The 24,195-nt window shown below is 41.6% G+C and overlaps 1 protein-coding gene across 2 annotated transcripts in view; it reads left to right on the top strand.

Moving 5' to 3' along the window:
* Positions 1-24,195, top strand: part of DOCK8 (dedicator of cytokinesis 8) — a 222,625-nt gene that overhangs the window by 115,144 nt on the left and 83,286 nt on the right. For both annotated transcript variants that reach the window (XM_065878473.1, XM_065878474.1), the window contains 4 exons: positions 20,128-20,245; positions 21,678-21,748; positions 22,836-22,974; positions 23,577-23,678. In XM_065878473.1, the coding sequence (XP_065734545.1) occupies positions 20,128-20,245; positions 21,678-21,748; positions 22,836-22,974; positions 23,577-23,678 (430 nt within the window). The remainder of the gene's footprint in view (positions 1-20,127; positions 20,246-21,677; positions 21,749-22,835; positions 22,975-23,576; positions 23,679-24,195) is intronic.

Here is a 24,195-nt window from a genome sequence, read left to right as displayed (position 1 = left end):
GGGTTCAGATTTCCAATTTGTGTATCTTTCACATAAACTTCAGAGCTCCTTTGAGTGGAGGGAACTATTACATGGACGAATGGCAGGTGTTTTCTGGCCTTGAGTGTCAGTTGTGGCCAGAGCCATGCTTTACAGGATTGTCATATGGGTGGGGTTTCAGTTTAATACCATATGAATAGCACTCAGGTTCTTTACCTCTCTTAAAGAGCAGCTGCCATGGAGCCTCAGATAAAATTGGCCTGGGATAGGCTGAGCTGCCTTCCTGCCCTCAGTCTCTCCGTCCTCCGATCTCTTCAGGTGCCTCCTTTGACAGCCTTGCCCCTTCAGGTGCCCTCAGTTGGGGTCACTGTGTTGCCCACAGGGGCACCATTCATACTGTATTCTCTGTGGATGCTGCCTGATGCCTCAACCTTAATTCAGCTCACTTTGAGGAGTGATCTAGATCGGTTATAAAAGAACTGGACCTGGCTGAGGAAGTATCCCCATGAACCAATGAGAGTGTTGATCACCCATAAGACAGACACTCACTTTGAGGGAAGAGACGAACTTCTAGAGCCAGAAGTACTCATTCTAGGAATGGCGAGCATCTCCCCAACCAGGGTCTTGGGCTTCTGCAGTGCTGTTGGCAGCCTCTATGTGTGAGAGGCATGGGGTCAGACAAGTACACCGAAGCAGACCCAGGCAAGAGCTATTTCAAAATCACAAGTAGAAGGACGGTCATTCCGAAAGCGGAGCAGAACAGCTGGAAAAATTAGGTCGATAAACAGGATTATCCGACTCTGAGTATGGCATTCTTTTCTCCATGCCCAGATTAAAAGAATACTGGTTGTTAGCCCAAGAACACGTTTGAACCAACTCCTGGCTGATTTTCCATGTGGCCCAGCAGCTGGTAATGGAGACTCCAGCTGCCTTCTGGTGGGGGCAGAATGAAAACAATGCGGCCTGGGGCCAAGGCCCAGCGAGACCTTTAAGGGCGTTTTATCCTGTGGCAGTTACTGGAGTTTGCGCTGAGATCACAGGCGCTGAGGTTGTAATGAGCTTGTTAAGCTCCTTGCCGTCCCTGTAACTGGTGATTACATTAGAGAAATCCACATCAAGTGCGTTTTCATCTCTCATCCCAGCCCCCAATAGCCTCTGAGGTCGTTTTATCCAATTATCAGACTCGCTGTGGACGACTGTGCTTGCCGTGAACAAGCATATCACTTAGAACATGATTTCTTTGATGGATAATTAGCTGTTTTCAGGCTGCCTCCTATTTAGCTGAATGTTCTCAGACCAGAAGTCTGCATTCTGGTCTAACAGGGAGGTGCCTTTCGTATCACAATGGCGTTTTGAGGAACACTGCCAGGCTTGCATCCTACAGGGGCAGAAAGCACAGCACAGGATAAATGTGCAAGCTGGTCTTGAATGACTGTCTGGAAGTTATAATTTAGTGAATAGCATTTCTAAGGAATAAACCAGAAATAATTCTGGGTGACGTGTTTAGGAAGGAGTCAGGGCATAGAGAATGGAAGGTATCTTTGAGAGGAACTTTCTTTTGTCCAATCTGAGCCCAGTTGTCTCTCCATCCAGAGTGGATCTGTTCAGTGTTGGGGTGGGGTGGGGGAGGGGAAGAAGGGTAGTGTGCCTCAGAGTTCATTGTAGAGCTTTGTAAAAATGCAAGGGTCCAGTCCTACCTGGAGACTCCCATTCAGGAGGCCTGGGGTAGGGTCTTAAGGGTACAACATGCTTCTTTGAGGATCAAAGCCTCTCCCTCCCTTTCATGGTCCCTCTTAATGAGTTCCTCTACTCATTGGAGTCATCCAAAGTCCACAGTGACGCAAGCCACGGGAAACTCAGGGGAAAGAGCCTTGCGACTTAATCCCTCTGACCTGGAAAGCAATCCTATCGTATGCCAGGATACCAGGTGAAATGGATACGGCGAAGAGCAAGTATTCAATACTTGTCTATCAGGAATCTACAACACCCAGAAAACCTCTCCATGTGAGGACGATGTTTTTTTAATGGCGTAATGCTCCTCAATGCTGTTAGTACTCCAGGCTTATTGCTAATTAATGGTTAGTAGTTTATGATGTGATTGACTCTGGTCTAAATCACCACAAAACAATGCCTTACTTAAATAACTATTCCAAATAATAACTCCCCATTCTTATGTGTTTCTTTGAATTTTATTTATTTTGGAATAGGTATCCTATTCTAATATTTCCATATTTTAAAAGTACGTAGGTGCACAGTGAAAATTCTCTCTACCATGCCTGACCTCCAACTGTAGATTCCCTTCCTTGGAGACAGTCTTAAAATATATATATATTTACACACACACACACACACACACACACACACACACATACGCATTTTATTTTCTTCATTTTATTCTACAAATATTGAGTGCCTGCAACATGCCAGGCCCTTTTCTAGACACGGGAGAAATACTAGTGAACAAAACAGATGAAAGTCATGTATATTTCACAGCTCAATCCTATTTTTGACAATTGGAAACAGCCATTTTTTCAGTTTCTTATTTATCCTTCCAGAAATAAACTATGTTTGTACAAACCAGTACAACCTTGCACTTTTCCTTTCAGAGTGCAAGTATAGCATAATCCTCGCACTGTTCTGCACTTTGATTTCTCATTGAACACTATGTTATGGAGAGTATTTCTATATGAATACAGAGTGGCCTCGTGCTTTTTTACACCTGCACTGAATCTCATTATATGGCTGTATCATAATTCATTTAACCCCAGACTAATGAGCATCTAAGATGTTGCCAATCTTTTAACATTACAAATGATGTTAAAATGAAGAATCTTATATAACCTTTCACACATGTACAAGCATATGGTATAAATTCCTACTTTTCACCCTTTAAAGGAGTGTTTAAATAACTGTTGTAAGTATAAGGCAGCCCTGAAGCTCAGTCATTGGTCTTCCTAGACTCAGTGAGCAGTTGTTTGTGGAACATGAAGCTTATTATAAACAAACACTTTATTTAGGAATAGCAATGACAGCCCAGGCAAAATCTAATCATTTAAATTAGCTGAGTAATGGAGACAAAGGCAAAGTGAATTCCTGGTGCCAAAATTACCCAGATAGTTAAGCTCCTGTACTTGACTTTGCTCTGGCAAGTTGGCCTCAATAATAAATCAGGAACACAATCCTCACTTTCCTCCAAAATTCAGTCATCCTTCCTCTTTTTAGAAGAATGAAAAAACTCAGGAGGGAACAAGTTACCTAAGATTTCTTAGCAGCAAGGGCAGGTTTTGCGAAGCTCCCCTTCCAGTACAACATTTAGCCACTTGAGGGCACAATTTGCTCATTTTTTTCAGAAGCGGCTAGGTACCTTTCCGTTTCTAAGCAGATGGCGTCGTGATTTATTAAAGGCAAACATGCATTGTATTTTTTTGGCCTTGAAGTGCAGGACCAAGAAAAACTGGGAAAGTATTCCAGTGTCCCAAGAGATCACTGTTGGCACTTTTTGCAAAGGATTTTCTTTTACCCTGTCAGCTTCTGCCTTCTTTCATCAGTTAAGTCAGGAACTTAGAAATCTATCACTTTGTTGAAAGATGTGGTGGAGAGGAGGATGGAGAAATGTATCCTGTGGTCTAGAGAGACAGCAAAATCTCGTTTTGGGGGTGTACTGCTCACTATACATTTTTACACATTCACCAAACCTGCCTCAAATACAAAAGTAAAAGAACGTGGTTTGGCAGTAATGAAATAGTGTTAAGGAGGCTCTGTGTACATTAAGTACAAGTCACAACCCCTCACTAGTCTCTATTTTATACTCATTCCCTTTGAGGCCATCATGCTTTAGTGTTACTGCCTGTAAACAACTGTCCTAACCAAAAATCCTGCTCTGTCCACGTATTGGGGGTGAATGTCATTTTTTTCCCCAGAGATCCTTTATGTAGATTTCAGCAGTAAGGTTCCTGAAGCATCCTGTTTTTACATGGGGTGGGACTGTAAGGTTGGTGGGGGCAGAAGCAACAGAGAAATGGTAATGAAAATGCGGCAAATCTGGGCCTGCATTTGATGATGGTGATGAATAGTTTGCCTAGATTAGAAGGAGCTTCCTAACATTCAAAAAGCCTTCTTTCTTTGACTTCTCTACTTCTGTTAGTTTTTCAAATTGTTATCTTAAAATTAGTTCTTTGAAGTGGCTTTGTCTTCTGATGAGATATCCTTCGGGGAATTGTTCCCTCTTATTTCTTTGACCATTTAGGGGGAAAAAAATCTTCTCTACTTTTTAGCTTCTCATTCTTTGTTCTGACTTTACTGTATACTTTAAAGATCCACTCTTCCCATGAAGTGTTTGGCCATCTCTAAAGGAGAGATGTTTTAATAACTCTCCAGTAATGGGTGTCCTGTGGTTTTAAGGACTCAGATACGCTGCCCTTTGCCCCTCCCTGCTGAAGTCAGAATGCCCTGGGTCGAAATATTAGGTGCTGTGTCAGTCTTCCCAGGGCAAAAGTGGGTTTTGGGGTGAGGACAATGCAGGCTAGCCCAACAAAGTAAAATAGAACTAGGAGTGGGGGGGACTGAGGTTTGACTCAGTGTAAGAAGGTAATTTTTAAAAAGCCATGGCTTATCAGTCACATATCATGTACCTTTTATAATTAAAAAATGAATTTCATTTATCCACTGGCCTAAACTATAACTTCCAAAACTGTGCTGTTCCACCTCACTTGTTTAATGTTCTTTGTTTGACAACGTTCAGAATGTAAGCTGAGGGCTTCCCTGGTGGCGCAGTGGTTGAGAGTCCGCCTGCCGATGCGGGGGACACGGGTTCGTGCCCCGGTCCGGGAAGATCCCACATGCCGCGGAGCGGCTGGGCCCGTGAGCCATGGCTGCTGAGCCTGTGCGTCCAGAGCCTGTGCTCCACAATGGGAGAGGCCACAACAGTAAGAGGCCCGCGTACCGCAAAAAAAAAAAAAAAAAAAGAAAAAAGAAATGTAAATTGAGATCCATGCAGTGGTTCAGAAATAGAAATATTACAGTTTAATAAAGATAAAAGTAGAGGAGCTCAATTTAATGGCTCATTTTAATGATTTAAAAGAGATTTCCATGCCTAGACTAATAATTATATATTTAGCAATAAGAGCATCTCAAAGCCCATTTCTCATCTTTTCCTGGAGTTACATTTTTTATTTTTATTTATTAATTTATTTAAAGGGAACATGCTTTTTTATTGAAGTATAGGTGATTTACATATTATATTAGTTTCAGGCTTCTTTTATATGCTCTCTAATGTCTTCTCCAGAGTTGAGTTGAAACAAAACTAACTCTAGCACAAAAATCCAAAATCCCTATCCCAGCCAGCAGCCAACAAAGAACTGCCTCTTTGTGTTTCTAGGTCAGGCAGAAGTAAAGTCCGTAACAATGACTGTTACTCAACCTTCCAAATGGTCTGGGGATGGCACAGCCCTTTGTGGACTTGTCACTCCGGTGTGAGTGTGGGCAGCGAGAACTCTTCCCTCTCCTCCTTCCTCACCCTCTGTCACAGAGCAGGATACCTGTCCTTTGTTTGTTTTTTTGTTTTTGGCCAATGTTACAGCACCCGGGATCTTAGTTCCCCGACCAGGGATCGAATCCATGCCCCCTGCAGTGGAAGCACAGAGTCCTAACCACTGGACCACCAGGGAAGTCCCAGATACCTGTCCTTTGAAAATCTCACCAACTGAGCAATACTTGTCACCCTATGAATAAAGTTCATGCAATCACCTAATGTATTTTTGATCCCCGACCGTGTGCCAGGCACAATGCTTGGTGCTGAGAGAGACAAAGAGAAGGACTGCCTCTCCTTGGAGGTAAACCCCAGTCTCCTGGAGACACTGGAACCCCTCATAATCATGCTGATCTACAGAAAGACACACATGAAACTTTGTCCTGCAGTCACTTGAGATCTTTGCAGGTTCTCCTGCCTCCAAAACCCAGACAAGCCTTCTCTCTCACCAAGTACCCAAAGCAGGCATATGTTTCTAGAAGTTGTTGGGGACATCTGAACAGTTTATTTCTTAGTGGGCCTGCTGTTTCCTCCAATTCCAATATTTTCTTCCTCAACCCGAACCAAGACATCTGCCAATATTAAAATCATCAGGAATGTTAAAGCAAGCATTTTTATCAATAGTATTGATTTATTCACTGGCTGTTATTTTATTTTTTTTAATGGGTAGGGGACTAGTAAAAGTTCTGCCCCAAACCCAAAGAAAAAAGTCAGCTTCAACAACAGCAAAACTTGGAAATTTTCTGGTATGTGTATGAGGTTTTGTCAGTTGGCAGATTTGTTTTAGGAAACTATTTGCAAAGCCTGGAAAAAATGTGCTCCCTCCGTCTCTCAAAAGAACATGCAGGTTGGTTCGTGTTAGTCCTTCACGTGACAATTCTGCCTGGTGGCCTTTTGAAAAACGTTGCCCAGATTTGGCATCAAAATGGTGTCTTTAAACTTGAATTTTAGGTCTTTCACAAAACCAAATATTGTTGAAATGTTTGAATATTTACCAAGCATTTGTTTGGCAAAGCCAAATATGTTGAAATTGTTGTTTTGTTTGGGGGAAACTTTCATTAAAAATTTGATGTTTTAAGGGAGGAAGAAGGTATTTGTGGTCGGTACTTCAAAGCATTCTTCTCCTCTTTTATCTGACCTGTCACAGCCTCTTTAAGAAACATTAATTCAGTGAATAGAATCGAAACTAGAACCAAAGAAAATTTAGTTATTCATATACTTTTAAATTCTCAAGTTTTTATACTTAGTTGGTGATTGGATGGACTCCATGAGGCTATTTTGATGTTGACTCTTTTCCTCTAGGTAGTCATGATATTATACTCCTTAGAGCAGGAATAATAACCCTGAGATACAGTTAAGAGGCAGAAATGTTACAAGGTAAAGGATTTTTAAAGGAATCACCTGTTTAAATATCAGCAAATACCTAACATATACTTTTTTAAAATGTATCTACTCGTATCAGTTACCTATTGTTGCATAACCAAAACTTTGCAGCATGAAACAACAGTTGTTATCTCACAGATTATGTGGGTTATCCAGGTGTGGCTTGGCTGAGTGCCTCTGACTCAGGGCTCGCCAAAGGCCACAGTCAAGATGTCAGCCAAGGCTGGGATCACCCCAAGGGTCAACGAAGGGAGAATTCACTTCCAAGCTCACTCCTGAAGTTGTTGACAGTGTTCAGTTCCTCTCTCGTTGTTAAACTAAGGGCCTTAGCTCCTCTCTAGCTGTTGGCAAGACATCCCCTCGAATTCCTTGCTATATTGGTTTCTCTGTAGGGCAGCTCACAACATGGCAACTGGGGTCTTCAGAATAAGCGAGAAAGAGAGAGAGAGAAAGCAAGATAGCAGCCAGGGTCTTTTTGTAACCTAATCTTGCTGTATCCTATTGGGTAGAAATGAGTCACTAGGTCCAGCCCACACTTGAGGGGAGGGAATTACAGAGGGTGAGAACACCAGGAGGCAGCCATCATTGGGAGCCTTAGAAGCTGCTACCGTAGTTCTTAACCAAGCTACCAAAAGTTGGGGCACTCCAGCTGTGTGAATTTGAAGGAGTGTGGGGAGGTGGGAAGGTGAGTGAGGGAGGGTGGATTACTTCCGCTGATGCGGAGGACCAGGCTTCTTGTGGAGAGTGTTCCCATCAGCCTGGTATATTTTTAGGACAATACACCTCTCCCTAATAGAAAATTAACAGCTTCTTGACAGATCCTCTAAGGTGAGAAGAGTCCGTCCCTGCCCCTGCCCCCAGCCCAGCCCTCCTCACGAACCCACACTCCAAAGAAACAAGACTACCACGCGGGGGAACAGTTTTTTCACCTAGGTTAAAGGAGATTTCCCAAGTTTTCTTAGATTCATAGTAGTAGGAAAAAACCCTAAGCTGTACATATTAAGGAATGGGGTCTTTTATCCCATTGCCCAGCATGTAGCACCTTACCCACCCCGCTCCCCCCTTATACCCTATCATAGACTCACCTCCCAAGCATCTGTTCATCTATATATATATACAAAACCTATATAAATCCTCTGAGTGAAATGCAAAATGTACTTGTGGAAGGGTGAGTTTTATAGGATGTCTGAAATATATATTGCTAAAGTAGTTCCAATCTCTGCTCATGTAAAATAAAATACATTCTTATTAAATATTTTCTAGTCATCCATAAAAACCCACTGAAAATAGGCTAATAAACCAACTGAGAGCTTGACCTATTTAACAAATATCTGAGCCCTCCCTAAGTCAGAATCACAAAGAATATCCAAATAACTTAGGCCGTAAAACCACATCATGGGTTCCATGATGGTAGCTGGGAGTTGAAAGAGCTGAAGTTATCCAGTGAATATTTTGACTGTGTTGTCAGTGTCAAATTTAAGAGAGTTATAGAAAAAAAATTGTGGAATAAAAAGTCTGGATTTGGGTACTTTTCCAACTTTTCCTCTTACTTTGTCACTCTCCCTGACACCCTAGGCAACTGGGGAATCTTCCTCAAAGCAGTGCCTCATGGTTAACAATTACCAGGTCATCCTTTTTATTTCCTTTCACCACTCACACCTAACAGCCCCTAAATCTAACCTCTTTGTAAGAAGGAAAAAACTGGGTAAACTAATTCATACTAAGGTGGGAGTGAATGATACATAAACTACTTAATAGGTTCAATCTGCTAAGCAGAGTTTCAAAAGAATATATAGTAACGTGAATATCTTAACTGGTAAAATTTCAGCCAGTTCAACAAAGTATCTTTAAAAAAACGTTTCAAGCAAGGTTAGAGATTTATTTTTTTCTTGAAGCAGTCAGTTTTCCCCAGCATGTTTCAAATGCTTATGTATTTGCGATTCTTTTCAATGGGAATCTGATCTAGATAAAGCCTAGGATCATAAACATCCCAACTTTCCCTTTGGGTCTTTTGCTACTGAAAACTAGCTGGACTTTTCCTAAACAAGTAAGTGGGTTTTAAGGAGAGCTAGGGTGCTTTCACTTGTTTCTAAAACGTAACATCTTCTTTGCCCCAGCTTGAGGTCCTGCATTATTTCATAGGAATGCTGGCTTTTCAAGCTCTCACTTAAGAGGAACTTTTTATCTATCTCATAAAAAGAAGGGATAGGGATTGATGTAACAGAAAAGGTACTCTGCAAATATAGGAGCTGTGAGCATTTAGTTAGTTCATGTTCAAAGACAGATTCTTAGTACTTATAATAGCTGTCCTATGTAAAGTCACTGTATTTGATGTTCAAACTGTAGTTCATCAGTTGAGAAAGCATAGACCATTTTCCCTGCAAAAGTCTTGAAAATGGTGTAATAACAAGTATTAGAGTTTGCTGTTGTTTTTTGTTTTTCCCTCTCTCATTTGATTTCTGTTTTTGAGTGCATTATTTTAACATAACAAGACTATGGAGAGAGCATATTGGGTCACTGTAGTGTTTCTAAACAACATGGTAACATTTTGTCTCTGGCTTCTTAACCGTGTTTGCTTTTTGTGGGGGCAGAGGGTAGAGGTCCGCAATGTTCAGGATACAGTACCAGCATTTATACAAAGCATTGTAGCCTAGCCTACAGAGCACAGAGGTTACTAAGGGTCAAGCTGCTGCTTGTGACAGCATCCCCGGTGCCTCCTTCCATTCTTGTGCCACTTCGCAGGGCAGGCAGCCTTGTGAGGATCCTGACTGGTGTCCTAGAACGAGTCTCACATTCCGTTTTTCTTGCTCTGATTTCTGAAGATGGAATGTTCTCTTCACCCTACACGTTAGGTGTTTTCTTCCCATTTCCGTTTTTCACTGATTCCTTTATGAGTTTGTGATTTGATCTAACCTTAAGTATTAGAAATAGGAATAAACACAAATAATGGCATGAGACCATGGAACGACAAGACAGGAGGTAGCAAATATTTTATTTTTATGCATTTATTTATAAACATTCCCATTCTAAGAAAAGTATGTGAGGCAGCTTATGGAGATTGTGTAACAAGGAATAAAATTTCTGGGTGAAAGGAAAATAAGGAGAAGGAAATCGGTATAAATCTGGGTAAGGTTAAGGTCCTCTACACTTTCTTACAAAGTCAGCTGCAAATTTGACTTTGAGCTTCCTAGCAACCAAAAACAAAAACAAAACAAAACCAAAAAAACCCCTGAACTACAGGATTCATACATCTGTCAAATTAAAAAACAGACCAGTTCCCTTAGATCAGTGCTTGTCAAACCTGAACGTGCATTTGAATCACCTGGGGTATTGTTAAAACGCATGTTCTGATTCAGCAGGTCTGCAGTGCATCCGAACTGGCTCCCAGGTGATGCTGCTCCTCTCTGGATGTCCTCTGAGTAGCAAAGTCAGCTCATCCAAAAGCATTTACAAAGCATGATCCCACTTAAAAATACGTAGCCGGGGGGCTTCCCTGGTGGCGCAGTGGTTGAGAATCCGCCTGCCGATGCAGGGGACGTGAGTTCGTGACCCGGTCCAGGAGGATCCCACTATGCCACGGAGCGGCTAGGCCTGTGAGCTATAGCCGTTGAGCCTGCGCGTCTGGAGCCTGTGCTCCGCAGCGAGAGAGGCCACAACAGTGAGAGGCCCGCGTACCGCCAAAAAAATAAAAAAATAAGAAAAATAAAATATATAGCCACCTTAGGCTTGCAGGTTTCGTATTTCCAGAATATACCAAATATTAAACTCTGAGATTTCTAACTTCATTTGCACTTGATGTATTTAAAACACCAAAACTTCTGACACTGAGGGACAGTACTCACTCTCATCTTCTCAGTTATTTTAAACTTTGTTATTTTAAACTTTAAAAAAAAAAAACTCTTATAGTTTGCTTGGTGAAATCCTTTAGCCCTTGAACAATTTAATAAAAGACCACATCATGATAAAGTTCTGGTGAGTCTGATTGTTGACCAAAGAAACTGTTTACTGTTCTTAGAAGCAGCAAAGGTTATGGGCAGTGGGTCTAGTATGAGTTTCAGGGCACCCGCATTTGAATTGCCCTGTGCCATTTGCCAGCTGTGTTACCTTGTGCAAGTTATGCAACCTCTCTGTGCCTCAGTTTTATCATCTGCCTAATGAGGCTAAATAGTAGTACCTGTCATTGGTACGATTAGCTGTTATTAGAATGGTGCCTGCACATGGTAAAAAAATAAATATTATTAGCTACTTTTACTATTACATTTAAAATAAATTTTCCTGGAAGTGAAATGTGACTGAAAAATAAAACCACCTCCTCAGCTTCTTACCATGCATAGGCACCTCAAGATAGTATCTCTAGGTTTGCAATTTTCTTTGGAATGCTTGAGTAAACGACATCAGATAACTATAAGATATTACTGTTATTTGAATTTCATTCTGCTCAAATTGAAGTCTGTTGCTAAAAGGAAGTAAGAGACACCAACCTTTTCCTGTAGTTTTTGAATGAGGGCATCCCGTTCTTACAATTGGTTTTGCTACATTTCTGCTTCAGCAAAGAGTTCATCAGTTCTTTGGCTCTGTCTTTGTAAAAAGGGCTGGAGAGGGAAGGTTTTAAAGCACAAGGAAAGAAAAAGAAATTACTTTGAAATTGCCAAGATAGTTAGGTTGAGAGTGTTTGTTTAGAAACCTGGAGAGCTTTTTATATAGAAAGCTGTTTCAATAGTTTTGTATCAGGAGAGGTGGGTACTAATTTACTACCCCATCTACTTCAATCCAGTGCCTCTTGCTAGTGGCCTGCTATTAAACCAACATTTGCTATAGCTATAAGAAAACTAATAAAACAGAAAAAACAGTTTCTCTGGTATTTTATTCTTCCCCTCTCCCATATCAATAGCCAAGTTCCTTTTAAAACCTCCCTAAACCGACTTTGCTGGTGGCGCAGTGGTTAAGAATCTGCCTGCCAATGCAGGGGACATGGGTTGAAGTCCTGGTCTGGGAAGATCCCACATGCCGCGGAGCAACTAAGCTCGTGCGCCACAACTACGGAGCCTGTGCTCTAGAGCCTGTGCTCTAGAGCCCGCGAGCCACAACTACTGAGCCCATGCACCACAACTACTGAAGCCCATGCGCCTAAAGCCCGTGCTCTGCAACAAGAGAAGCCACCCAATGAGAAGCCCGTGAACCGCAGCGAAGAGTAGCCCCCGCTCGCCGCAACTAGAGAAAGCCCGCACGCAGCAACAAAGACCCAAGGCAGCCAAAAAAATAAATAAATAAATTTTTAAAAAATTAAAAAAAAAAAACCTCCCTAAAACCGAAGTACCAGACCACATGTTAACTAAAGCATATTAATATGCACCCACTTCCTTATTAATTACATATACCCTATGTATAATTTTATAGCAATCTGCAAAGTAGGGGGGAAATTTTTTCACCTGTAGGTTAAACTCAATAGAGTTACTGTTGACTAATTGACCAAATGTTGCATTTGGTAAGCATTTAATTTAAAATTCATTAATTTTGATTTTGAGGTTTTACTTTTCATATTTTGGAGCTAATCATTTTTGAGGGTCTCAGGCATTTTTTTTGGAATCTGAGACATTCATAGATCTTGGGCTCTGTGCCTGTCATCCTGAGAGAAAGAAACAGCTCTTCCTGTAACCCAGGCCCGGCTCAGGTGGGAAATCATCAAACGCTTGTGAACTTGTAAGGAAATGGATTTCAGTGACTAGATGAAACTGAAGGAGTGCCCCCGCAAAAAGAGCATTTTGCCTTTCTGAGAGGCCATGGGAGAGAGAAAAAGATGGTAGAGGCTATATCAGAAAGACAGAAAGAGAGAAACTGAGCGATACTGAAAGAGACGCAGACACACACACACGCACACAGACACACGGATTAAAGACAGGGGGTGGGTGAGAGAGAGGGAGAGAGAGAGAAAGAGAGAGAGAGGGAAAGAGAGAGAGAGAGGGAGAGAGAGAACGCCACCAAGAGATATACGAGAGACGTAGATAAATTGAAAGGTGGAGAGAGAAACCCAGAGAAATTGATCCATTCTGTAAGTAATATGTTTTAAGATCTCACAGTCCTGCAGACTGTTTAAAGTTGCATTATAAAGTCCACTCAGCTGTTTTACAATTTTGATAGGAAGAGAATCTTCATTTGTGTCATATATTGCAGTTTACTAAGCACTTTTGGAGTATCATTGCATTTGAGACTTAACTCCAACCTTTCTATTACAGGTGAGGAAATTGACTTGTCTACCTTCTATTTGTAGAACATTTTGCAGTTTTTTAAAGGACATTCTCACCCAATTTCTTGCCTGGTGAGGGTCACAAATCATAGGTCTCCATACAAGCCCATCTTCCCTGGTATAAAAGAAGCTTAGGTTACAGGCATTACTGATACTCAAAAGACAGTGAAGATAACCCAGGCCACAAGACCTGCAATTCTTTTTTTTCTCCTTTTTTTCTTTTTCTTTTTTTTGAACATGTATTTGATATTATTACTTTGTTACAGGTTCTATAGTGAAATAACAGAAAGAAAACCAAAATTGACACCAATTCTTCTCAAAATCACATTACCTTTTTCATTTCCCCAGATCATCTTTTAGCCCTTATCCTTTATGCATATTCAACTTCTGAATATTTACAGCCCTTTCGTACAGAATGTTTTTTATTCTAAATTTTCACTCCACATTATGCAATGAGTATAAGCCATTTAACTCACTTCAGTCTCACTTTCAAAGAGACACATAAGTAGCACCAAGGATTGTCTGACCTGAACAGCTACAGTTAATCCTTTGGCTGTCTTTGGGATTTCCAAGGTCCTGTAATATTCTCAGAGTATAGAAGGCCAGGCTTCTGGCTTTATGGCATGACTGAGTGGTTCTCTATGTACTCCTTGGCAGGTGTGGTAGTGAGTGACACAAATATGTTTTTATTCAAAACATGGTTTAGGTTGGCATTATCAGCCACAGAAGATACGCGAGTATTTGCATCCCGAAGGATTCATCTGTACCACTACTCTTTTTAACCAGGCTTTTGCACAGGAGAAATAAGCCCAACTTGCTGCATCTTACCTTGTGGCTTATTTTCCAATCTGTTAAAATCATGGTTAACTCAAATTATCAATAACGATCTACTCACCATGATGGCATCCATTACCCTAGTCAAAGAGAGCCCACCTGCCTTGAATAACACAGCTTCCCGCAGCTTCTGCTCTAGCGATTTCAGCTTCTCGTTGAAGTTCTCCCTGGGCTTCATCCCTGCAACCAGCCGATGGAGGCCTTCTGTCCTCTTGTCAGGCTGGGGCTGCTCAGCTCTCCTCTCAAGGCCTCCTTTCATCCTCTCCTGCTGACTGAGTTGTGTTACAAGCTCAGCTAAAGAGGTGTTCAGAGCATCCAGTTGTTTAATCAGGTGGCCAGGATGCTTTTTGCTCTAGCTCACTTGCTCCTTGAGCTCCACTCCGAGCTGGAGAAGCCTCTGGGGGAAACACTGAATCTGACAGGGCAGCTTTTTTTTTTTTTTTTTTTTTTGGGTCAGCAATATTTTTATTAATATGTATACTCACACTTTTTTAAAATTGAAGTATAGTTGATTTACAATATCGAGTTACTTTCAGGTGTACGGCAATTCAGTTATACCTACACATATATATGTATATATATATTATATATATACCTATAAGAGAAAATAATCTGAAATGTATATGTACATAATATATATTATATATAATGTATATTATATATATAGTAGTGTTTATATGTTAATCCCAGCCTCCTAATTTATCCCTCCCCCCACCCCCCTATCCTCTTTGGTAACCATAAGTTTGTTTTCTAGGTCTGTGAGTCTCTTTCTGTTTTGGAAATAAGTTCATTGGTATCTTTTTTTTTTTAGATTCCACATATAAGCGGTATCATGATATTTATCTTTGTCTGGCTTACTTCACTTAGTATGATAATCTCTAGGTCCATCCATGTTGCTTCAAATCGCATTATTTCATTCTTTTTTATGGCTGAGTAGTATTCCATTCCATACATACATATATATAAATATATATATATATATATATATATATATAATATATATATATATATATATATATATATATATAATATATATACCCCACATTTTTATCCATTCATCTGTTGATGGACATTTAGGTTGCTTCCATGTCTTGGCTATTGTAAATAGTGCTGCATTGAACATTGGGGTACATGTATCTTTTTTTTTTTTTTTTTTTTTTTTTTTTGCAGTACAGGGGCCTCTCACTGTTGTGGCCTCTCCCGTTGTGGAGCACAGGCTCCGGATGCACAGGCTCAGCGGCCATGGCTCACGGGCCCAGCCACTCCGGCATGTGGGATCCTCCCGGACCAGGGCACGAACCCACACCCCCTGCATTGGCAGGTGGACTCTCAACCACTGCGCCACCAGGGAAGACCGCATGTATCTTTTTGAAGTATGGTTTTCTCCAGATACTTGCCCAGGAGTGGGATTGCAGGATCATATGATAGCTCTCTTTTTAGATTTTTAAAGAACTTCCATGGTGTTCTCTACAGTGGCTATACCAATTTACATTCCTACCAACAGTATAGGAGGGTTCCTTTTTCGCCACACCCCTTCCAGCATTTGTTATTTGTAAATTTTTGATGATGGCCATTCTGACCGGGGTGAGGTGATACCTCATTGTAGTTTTGATTTGCATTTCCCTAATAATTAGCGACTTGGAGCATCTTTTCATAGGCCTGTTGGCCATCTGTATGTCTTCTTTGGAGAAGTGTCTATTTAGATCTTCTGCCCATTTTTTGATCGGGTTGTTTGTGTTTTTTTGATGTTGAGTTGTATGAGCTGTTTGTATATTTTGGAGATAATTCCCTTGTCAGTTGTATTGTTTGCAAAGATTTTCTTCCATTCTGTAGGTTGTCTTTCTGTTTTGTAGGGCAGCTTTTCTCTTTGTTTCCTTGCACTGGATAAAGAATAGGAGAAGCCAAACTGATGTTTTTGGCATTGTGGCTTTGAAAGATTTCAAGGTCCCTTGAGTTAACCTGTTTTCAGCAAAAGAAGTAGAGGATAGTCCCAAGACAGTAAAGAGCAGAGAGAGCTTGGTCAACAATTGGATCTAATAATGACCAAATTCTACAAGTTAACCTCTAACTTTCTGGAGCTGCTCAATCCCAGCAGTTTAAAAATAAGTTGAGGGGCTGTTGCTGAATCAGTGGAAAGAATTTAAAATTTCTAAAATAATTTTTAATCAAGAGAAGCCATCTGAAGTGGCTTTGGAAAGAAAATTGTTGATGAATACCAAATGTCCTGTTCAATGTTGTGATGCATATGACTGAAGAGAAGCATTTTTGCCTGTATTTGGGGAAAGATGAAATTATACTAAATGAACTGCACTTACACTGGACCTGTAGTTACTGGAGAAACTTTCAAAATAACTTTGCTTTAACAAGGAATTCCTATTTCAGTTACGGGTGAGCTTCTCAAAACTCATTAGATAATATAATTCTTAGGATTTTTCTCTAGCTAATATGACACTTAATTTACCATATATAAAACGTATGAGGCTGTTTATCAGTTTGTTGATCATTACTCTTATCTGGTTGAGCCTCTGTGTATCACTGATCCTGCAGGTAGATCTTCCCTTCCAAGAGAAAACACTATTATTTTCTTATATTCATTTCTTAAAAATCATACAGATTTAACAAAGCATGTCACCTGGCATTCTTGCCAGTAAGAACTATGATGATCCTTGGGAAATGCAGCTTCTTAAAAAAATCCGTAAGCAAAGTCATTTAATGTCTCTGGGAGCCGGCTTGTGGCCTGCAAAAAGGGATGTTGGACTAAACTCTTTGATGTTTCCTTCCTGCTCTGTACTGTGTGGAAAGTGCATTCAGTACGGGCAGAACACTGTATGCCCGTGGTGATGATGTTTGAATATAGGGGGTCAGCAAACCCTTTGGAAGCCGTGTGCAAAATTGTTGACCGGTGTTGGGGGATGTGTGGGATAAGTCAGTGGTGCCCATGTGTTGGGATGTAGGAGAAGAGTGTGGTGACAGCTGACTTGCTTATCCATTCTGGCAGGGCTGCTACCATTGTGATCTACACAGACCCTTTCATCTGGCTACTTCAAAGCATTTTTACAAACTGTAGCTCATTATTTCTTCAAGCACAGCATAAAGAAAGGTTGACTGGTGTCTTTTCAATTAACTCAAAGATGAAGAAACTGAACTATATAGAACTAAAAGGTATTCTCCCAGAAGAATACTGCATTGCAGAGGGGCAAGATAGAGAAAGTGTTCATCCCAGCTTCGTAACTGACAAAAAAGGAAAAAATCTTAGTGCTTATTTTTGGAGACTGTGTACATTATGGCACCCTCATAATATGGAAGATCATGCAGCCATTATACTCCCCTCTCTGCATGCAGCCTCTCTCATGCAGAGAGGGGAGTATACCCCACACAGATCCCCGCATCCCAACCGTGAACTGCCTTCTGCCATTGTTTCTACGTCCATGGCCTCTCCTGACAGTATCTGAGGTTCAACTCTATCTGCCTGCCTTGAGACTGGGGTCCCTCAGTGTGACAGAGAAAGATTTGGAAAGCAGCACTGAGACATCCATGTTGTAGAGTCAGAACAGCGCTGAACTGGACGCTGTGCCCAACTGGTGGCTAATTCACGGAGTGAACTGTTACTTCACCTCTCAGGGCCTCAGTTTCTCATCTGTATGACCATCAGATGCAGGTCCACTAGGCCATTCATTGGGACTTGTCCAGGGTTGTGGTTATGAGTGTTGTCACTCTTGATATTGTTGTAGCAAGGAAGATCCATGGGGTAAATTCACGGATTTATGCAAATACTGGTCCAGAAAGACCATTTGCGTACACGCACGCACATACACACATGCACATACACAGGATGGAGGATCATTCTGGTTATGACAATGCAGAGGTTAGAGTTGGTCAGCCTAGTCTTTCTCTTTTGGTTTTTCAGTTCCTGACTGCCCCAGACTTCATAAATCAGACTAAAATTTTCCTTCTCCTCCCTCGTACTTGAGTATTGACTTTTTACCCTTTTCCAATGGAACAAACCTTACATATGCGTATGGACCCCGTAGGTGGCACTGACTACATCTATTAAAGACAGGAAATTTGCCAGGTATAGTTGTATAGATCCATAATGCAAAATTCACATGCATAGCTCAGTGGTTCTCAGATGGGGGTGACTTTGCCCCACCTGGGGACATCTGGCAATATCTGGAGGCATTTTTAGTTGTCACAACTGAGTAAGGGGGAGATACTACTAACATCTAGTGGGTAGAGGCCAGGGATGCTGCTGAACAGCCTACAGTGCACAGGATGGCCCCTCAACAAAGAATTGTCCAGTCCAAAATGTCTATAGTGCTGAGGCTGAAACCCTGGTATCAATTAATATGCAAATCCTTGTAAAGTATTATGAGAGCCTATATTCACAGAGGGAAAATCTGGTCACCTGGCCCTCCTTCTTGGTCACTGCTCTCCTGGTGTCTAGGTCACACAAAGGCTGTTTTGTCCTCTTGATGCCTTTGGGGAGAATGTGTTACCTAGGAGTTAGAATAGTGGACCAAGGGTGAGGAAGACAAGACATTTTCCCAGAGAACATGACACAGTTGAGTCAGCCTTTGGTGTACTGTTGACACTCAACTGTTAATAAGATCCAGAGAATTAAGGCAAGCTTGCCTCTGAGAGATGTCATGAATAACATAGTCTGAAAAGGCCATTCTTATTCTTTTATTTAATGGCAGTCTTATCTGAGGGGATATAACTTAGATAAGGTTAGGAGCATGGCTCTGGAACCAGAGTGCTTGACTTTAATTCTTGATTGCCATTCACTAACTGTATGTCATTGTTTCCCTCATTTGTGATGTGGGGATGATGCCATCAAAATAGTATCTACCTATAGAATAATTATGAGAATTAAACTAATAAATATGAAGTATTTGAAACATTGCCCAACTTAGGATAAGTACCTTATAAATATTAGTATCACTATTGTTTCTTTAAGTCAGGAATATGATTCAAACTCTATACATTCATTCTTTTATTCAACAAGTATGTTTTTTTTTAGCACCTACTATGTCCCAGGCACTGTTCTAGCTGCTGAAGATACATCAGTGAATCAAAAACATCAGATAAAAATCCCTGCCTTCATGGAGCTTACCTTTTAGTGGATTATAGTAGTAATAATGCAAACAGAAAGAAAAAATATACAAAATTATAGTCAGCCTGGTACTTGTCCTATAGTTTTTGAATGGATGGATATATTATTCATAGTTTCGTATTATGTTACATAGCTAATTGGGCTTGGAAGTTTGAACTGTCATCTTATGTAAGGAAAGAAAGTTAGGGACTTCCCTGGTGGTCCAGTGGTAAAGAATCCGCCTTCCAATGCAGGGGACGCAGGTTCGATCCCCGGTCGGGGAACTAAGATCCCACATGACGTGGGACACAGCCCGCGTGACACAACTACTGAGCCCGTGCGCCTCAACTAGAGATAGAAAATCTGCACGCCACAACTAGAGAGAAGCCCGTGCGCCACGACAAAGAGCTGGCACGTCACAACAGAAGATCCTGCATGCCACAACTAAGACCCAAGGCAGCCGAAAAAAGAAAGTTAAACCAATACAGAAAGTCATGCCAATAAAAAATGGAAACTACTGGGACTTCCGTGGTGGTCCACTGGTTAAGACTCTGCTTTCCCACTGCAGGGGGCGCAGGTTCAATCCCTGGTCGGGGAACTAAGATCCTGCATGCCGCACAGCGTGGCCAAACTAAGATTAAAAAAAAAAAAATTGAACTACTACATAACATTAGAAAGGAGAAAGAGGAGAACTGAAATTAGGCCACTGTCTATGGCCATGAGTTTTGTTTAAAATGAACTGAACATTTTGCCTTCTCATCTTCGTATCAGACATATAGTTACCGCTAGGCAGATTTGCACATTCCAAGACATTCCAAGACTTTCTCAGCTGCAGCAGGCACCTCCGTCTGTGTAGCAAAACAGAGAACAATGTTGGTTATTATCAGATCACTGCAGCTGAAGAGGAAGAATCAACAGTAACTCACTCTCCAAAAGTAATTCGCTTCTGAAGGGAAAAACTCCTTCAGAACAGTCATCTCATGAGTGCAGGCTTTAGCATTCCCTGAAGAACTTGGTTAAAAGAAACTCTAGACCTTACTGATTGGTTCCTCATCTTTTGTTTTCCAGAAACCTTCTCTATGTCTACCCACAGAGGCTGAACTTTGCTAACAAACTAGCGTCTGCCCGGAACATCACAATCAAGATCCAGTTTATGTGTGGAGAGGATGCCAGCAATGCTATGCCGGTAATGAGGGAGATAAACATTTGCCTCGAACCAGGGTGGGCTGAACTTCCCTTGCTGGTTCACACAGACAAAATCAAGGGCTGATCAGCGTAGAGTGCGTGTTGATTCAGGCCAGTACCACTGATCATGTGCAGGGGCCTCTGTGGCTGGTCCAGTATTGCTCCCAGGATGCTGATGGGGAAGCAGGGTCAGCCTAAATCGAGAGTCTCTTTCCCAACTTATTCCACAGTGAGCTGGGAAATTTAGAAATGCAGATCATTTTAGAAGACTGAAAAATATCATGAATTCTTTCCGTGCCACCCTAACAGCATAAGAAGTAGAAAGACAGGCCCAAGGTGTCAGCCATGCTTGCTGTACTTTCAGATGTGCACTGCGGTACACGTCTACCTAAGCCTCAGTCCACATCTAAAGATAAATATAATAGAAAGTACTGCCTAGTCATAATAAACATACACCATCTCAACACCTTCTAGGAATGGATCTTCATCCTGAGGTAAAATGTAAATCAAATAATAAATACAATGCAGTGTTCCCTAAGGAACCCAAGATGCCAGAATTTGTACTTTTTTAACCATCTGCCAACAAACGAGATGGTGGTTAGCTATTACTATTTTATTTAAGGTGTAGAATTCAGTTAATACACCTTTCTACTGAAGTCACTTTTTTCCGGTGCTTCCATTCTTCAAATATCCACTTTTTTTAAAAAAAACATCTTTTTAATGTCCCACCTACCTTCCCAATGCAAGGCATCCTTTTGCAATTGTTGTGGGAAAGAAATCCTAGAGGAAGACTCCCCTGGTTCTCCCCACTCTCGCCCCTGGTAAATCCATCAGGGCTGCCAGGTACAGCTGTGGTAGCCAAGGTCCCCAGCCGGGGATGAGTGGGGGCCAGACTCCAGCCTGTTCACCACTCACCAAGCCTGGGACCTTGCATGGGCATTAGTGCATCTAGTAGGAAGGGCTCTTTTTTAATTTACCCAAAGGTGAGTCCACGTGTGAAGTCATGTGCCTTTAGGGCTGACCCAGGCCCAAAGAGGTGTCTTTTTCTAAACACCATAAATGTGTGGCCAGTGATGGTCCTGATGACCCAAGTGACCAGGCAAAAGAGCCTCGACCAGGGATCTCTCACGGAGGGCAAAACTCTGTAATATTGCCCTGTAGTATAGACCTCTAGGGGAAGAGGCAGATCGAGAGAGCACTGGTTTTCTAGTCTCACAAGCCTGTGGCCCTTGGTCACTGATGTAGCCACTGGAGTCTCCGTTTATCCTTCATAGCCAGTTCTTCTGCATCAGTTGGGCCGCTTGTAGAACTCAGCACTCTTAACTTACAAAATGCAGCTCTATGAGACCAGAACCTCCTACTGGGCTGATGATCGTTTATTTGATTTAACCAAATATCACAGTTAATTTGGCCCTTTCTATACTGGTGAACAGGTCATCTTTGGAAGATCCAATGGGCCTGAATTTCTGCAGGAAGTTTACACAGCTGTGACATACCACAACAAGTACGTATATTTCAGAGTTCTAAACATACTATGCCAAGATTGTTTTATGATGTTCTGGCTTTTCTGAATCCCCTAGGTGATTCCTTCTACCAGTATTTATAATTCAGGGACTAAGGGACAGAGGAAATCCATGCCAGTTCCCTGATTCTATGCTGGAGAACCACAATTTTTGCCATTAACTGTGTTTGGGAGAAGAACATATCTTCAAGAACCTAATATTGTTTTGAGTTTTCTGGAGCCTTCTACTCTTGTGTGATATAGAGAGGTCTTATGGTGTTCCATAAAGAAATAAATTTCTTGCCTTGCTTTGAGGTACTGGAGGGGCCAGAAACAAAATCCAGCCCTCCTTGGTCTGTCTCCTTGTCTTCTATCCGTACCTGCACCACTACCTACTTTAAGAAGATTTAAGTTGACCAAAGGAGAAATGAAACACTCATTTTTATGTGGGCAAATTGAGTCAGAGAATAATGTCTAAACTGTTATTCACATTTCCAGGTAGGACATCTGTATAGGGTCAGACAAACTAGGGTTTGAACCCGGCCTGATAACCTTGGCCCATTTAAGTATTGAATACTTCTCTGAACCCACCCTCCTGGACTGGAATGAGGCTTAAATGAGTAATGTATGTGAAGCCCTTAGTAAACCGCCTGGGACATCATAATTCAGTAAAATCAGATTCCCTTTCCTTCCTGCATCCTTCATTTGTTTCCCCCAAATCCTTTGATGAGTGCCGGCTGTGCACCAGTCCCTGTTCTTGGGGTAGAGATAGAAAAGGAGGTCACAGCAGGACTCCAAACCTCATCCTCTGTCCAAATTAAGTTGTTGGATTTTTCCATTGTGTGCAGGGATTTTTTTTTTTCTGGCAAAGCTTTTCGTTTGTGAGCAGCCTTATATAAGTGAAGTGTATCCAGTGACATAAGCTTGGTCTCAGGACTTTTAGCTTAGGAGGAGACTGATGTAAAATGAAAAGTAAAACACCAAGCAGGCGAATTCTGAGGGGCAAAGGGTCCGTGGTGTTACAATTTATAGTCAGAGAAGCCATCACTCTTGCTAAAAGTTATTTGTGTATAATGTGCTTTTGAAACAGGTCTCCTGACTTCTATGAAGAAGTGAAAATTAAGCTCCCTGCTAAGCTAACAGTAAATCACCACCTCCTGTTCACCTTCTACCATATCAGCTGTCAGCAGAAGCAAGGAAACTCCGTAGAAAGTCTCCTGGGATATTCAGTGAGTTGTTTTCAACTTGCAGATTCACTCTGCAGTTGTTGGTGCCTCCAAAGTTCCTGCAGAGATAAACAACTAAATTCTATTCACTTGCTTTTTTCCTGTCAGGAGTAGCAAAATGTGCCAAACCAGATTGCAGCAAAGAGCAGAGATGACTTGACTTAGCAAATGACTATTTCAGGAATGAAAGGTAGTGGGTGAGAGATAGTGAAAGAATACTCGCATTACAATGTCCATTATTTCCAAATTTTATATATATGCTTCACATATAAAAATAGCTCTTTTTTCCCAAGGGGAAAAAGTTATTTCTTTAAAATATATAAAAGGTAAAATAAATATTGATGTTTTCCAGATATACACACACATTGGCTATAAAGAAAAATGCTACTACTTTGGCTCCGAAAACAGTGAATCATCGATATTACCATCTCAGGAGCTCTCAGGGAATTTAAAATCTAAAGAACTTGACAGAAATTACTGCCCCAAAGAGCTCTGGTCAATATCTAATCATCATTTAGTTGCATTTGATTATTGTGAGCTAGATAAATTGCCAGAATTATATGCGGTAATAAATCCCATTTTATTCTTTACATCATCTATTTCAGTGGCTGCCAATTCTCTTAAATGAACGTCTTCAAACTGGCTCCTACTGTCTCCCAGTTGCCTTGGAGAAGCTGCCACCCAACTACTCTATGCATTCTGCAGAGGTAACCAGCAAGCTGGCCATCACCTGTTTCCGGTCCAGCCATGGTCTTGGACCACCTTTCCAGAGCCACTTCCCATTCCTTTATACATGACTAAGGATGCTCAGCGTGTTTTGGGGAGCAGTCATCTGTCAGCACAGGGTGTTTTCTGAGAGCACGTTGTTCTGATAGGATGGGAGAAATAACTGGTTTTAAGACCTCATTAATTTAGATTGTCACCAATTCAGAATGTTGGGTCAATACAACCCATACCCAGGCAGCATTACCTTGTATTATCTATAACAGAGGGGTTTACAGAATGGGGTATTTTAAAAAGGAAGGCAGGGCTTCCCTGGTGGCGCAGTGGTTGAGAGTCCGCCTGCCGATGCCGGGGACACGGGTTCGTGCCCCGGTCCGGGAAGATCCCACGTGCCGCGGAGCGGCTGGGCCCGTGAGCCATGGCCGCTGAGCCTGCGCGTCCGGAGCCTGTGCTCCGTAACAGAAGAGGCCACAACAGTGAGAGGCCCGTACCCCCCACAAA

Source organism: Phocoena phocoena, chromosome 6, assembly GCF_963924675.1.
Source record: "Phocoena phocoena chromosome 6, mPhoPho1.1, whole genome shotgun sequence".
In the NCBI taxonomy this organism is placed as follows: domain Eukaryota; kingdom Metazoa; phylum Chordata; class Mammalia; order Artiodactyla; family Phocoenidae; genus Phocoena; species Phocoena phocoena.
This window is presented reverse-complemented; position numbering and strand designations above follow the sequence as displayed.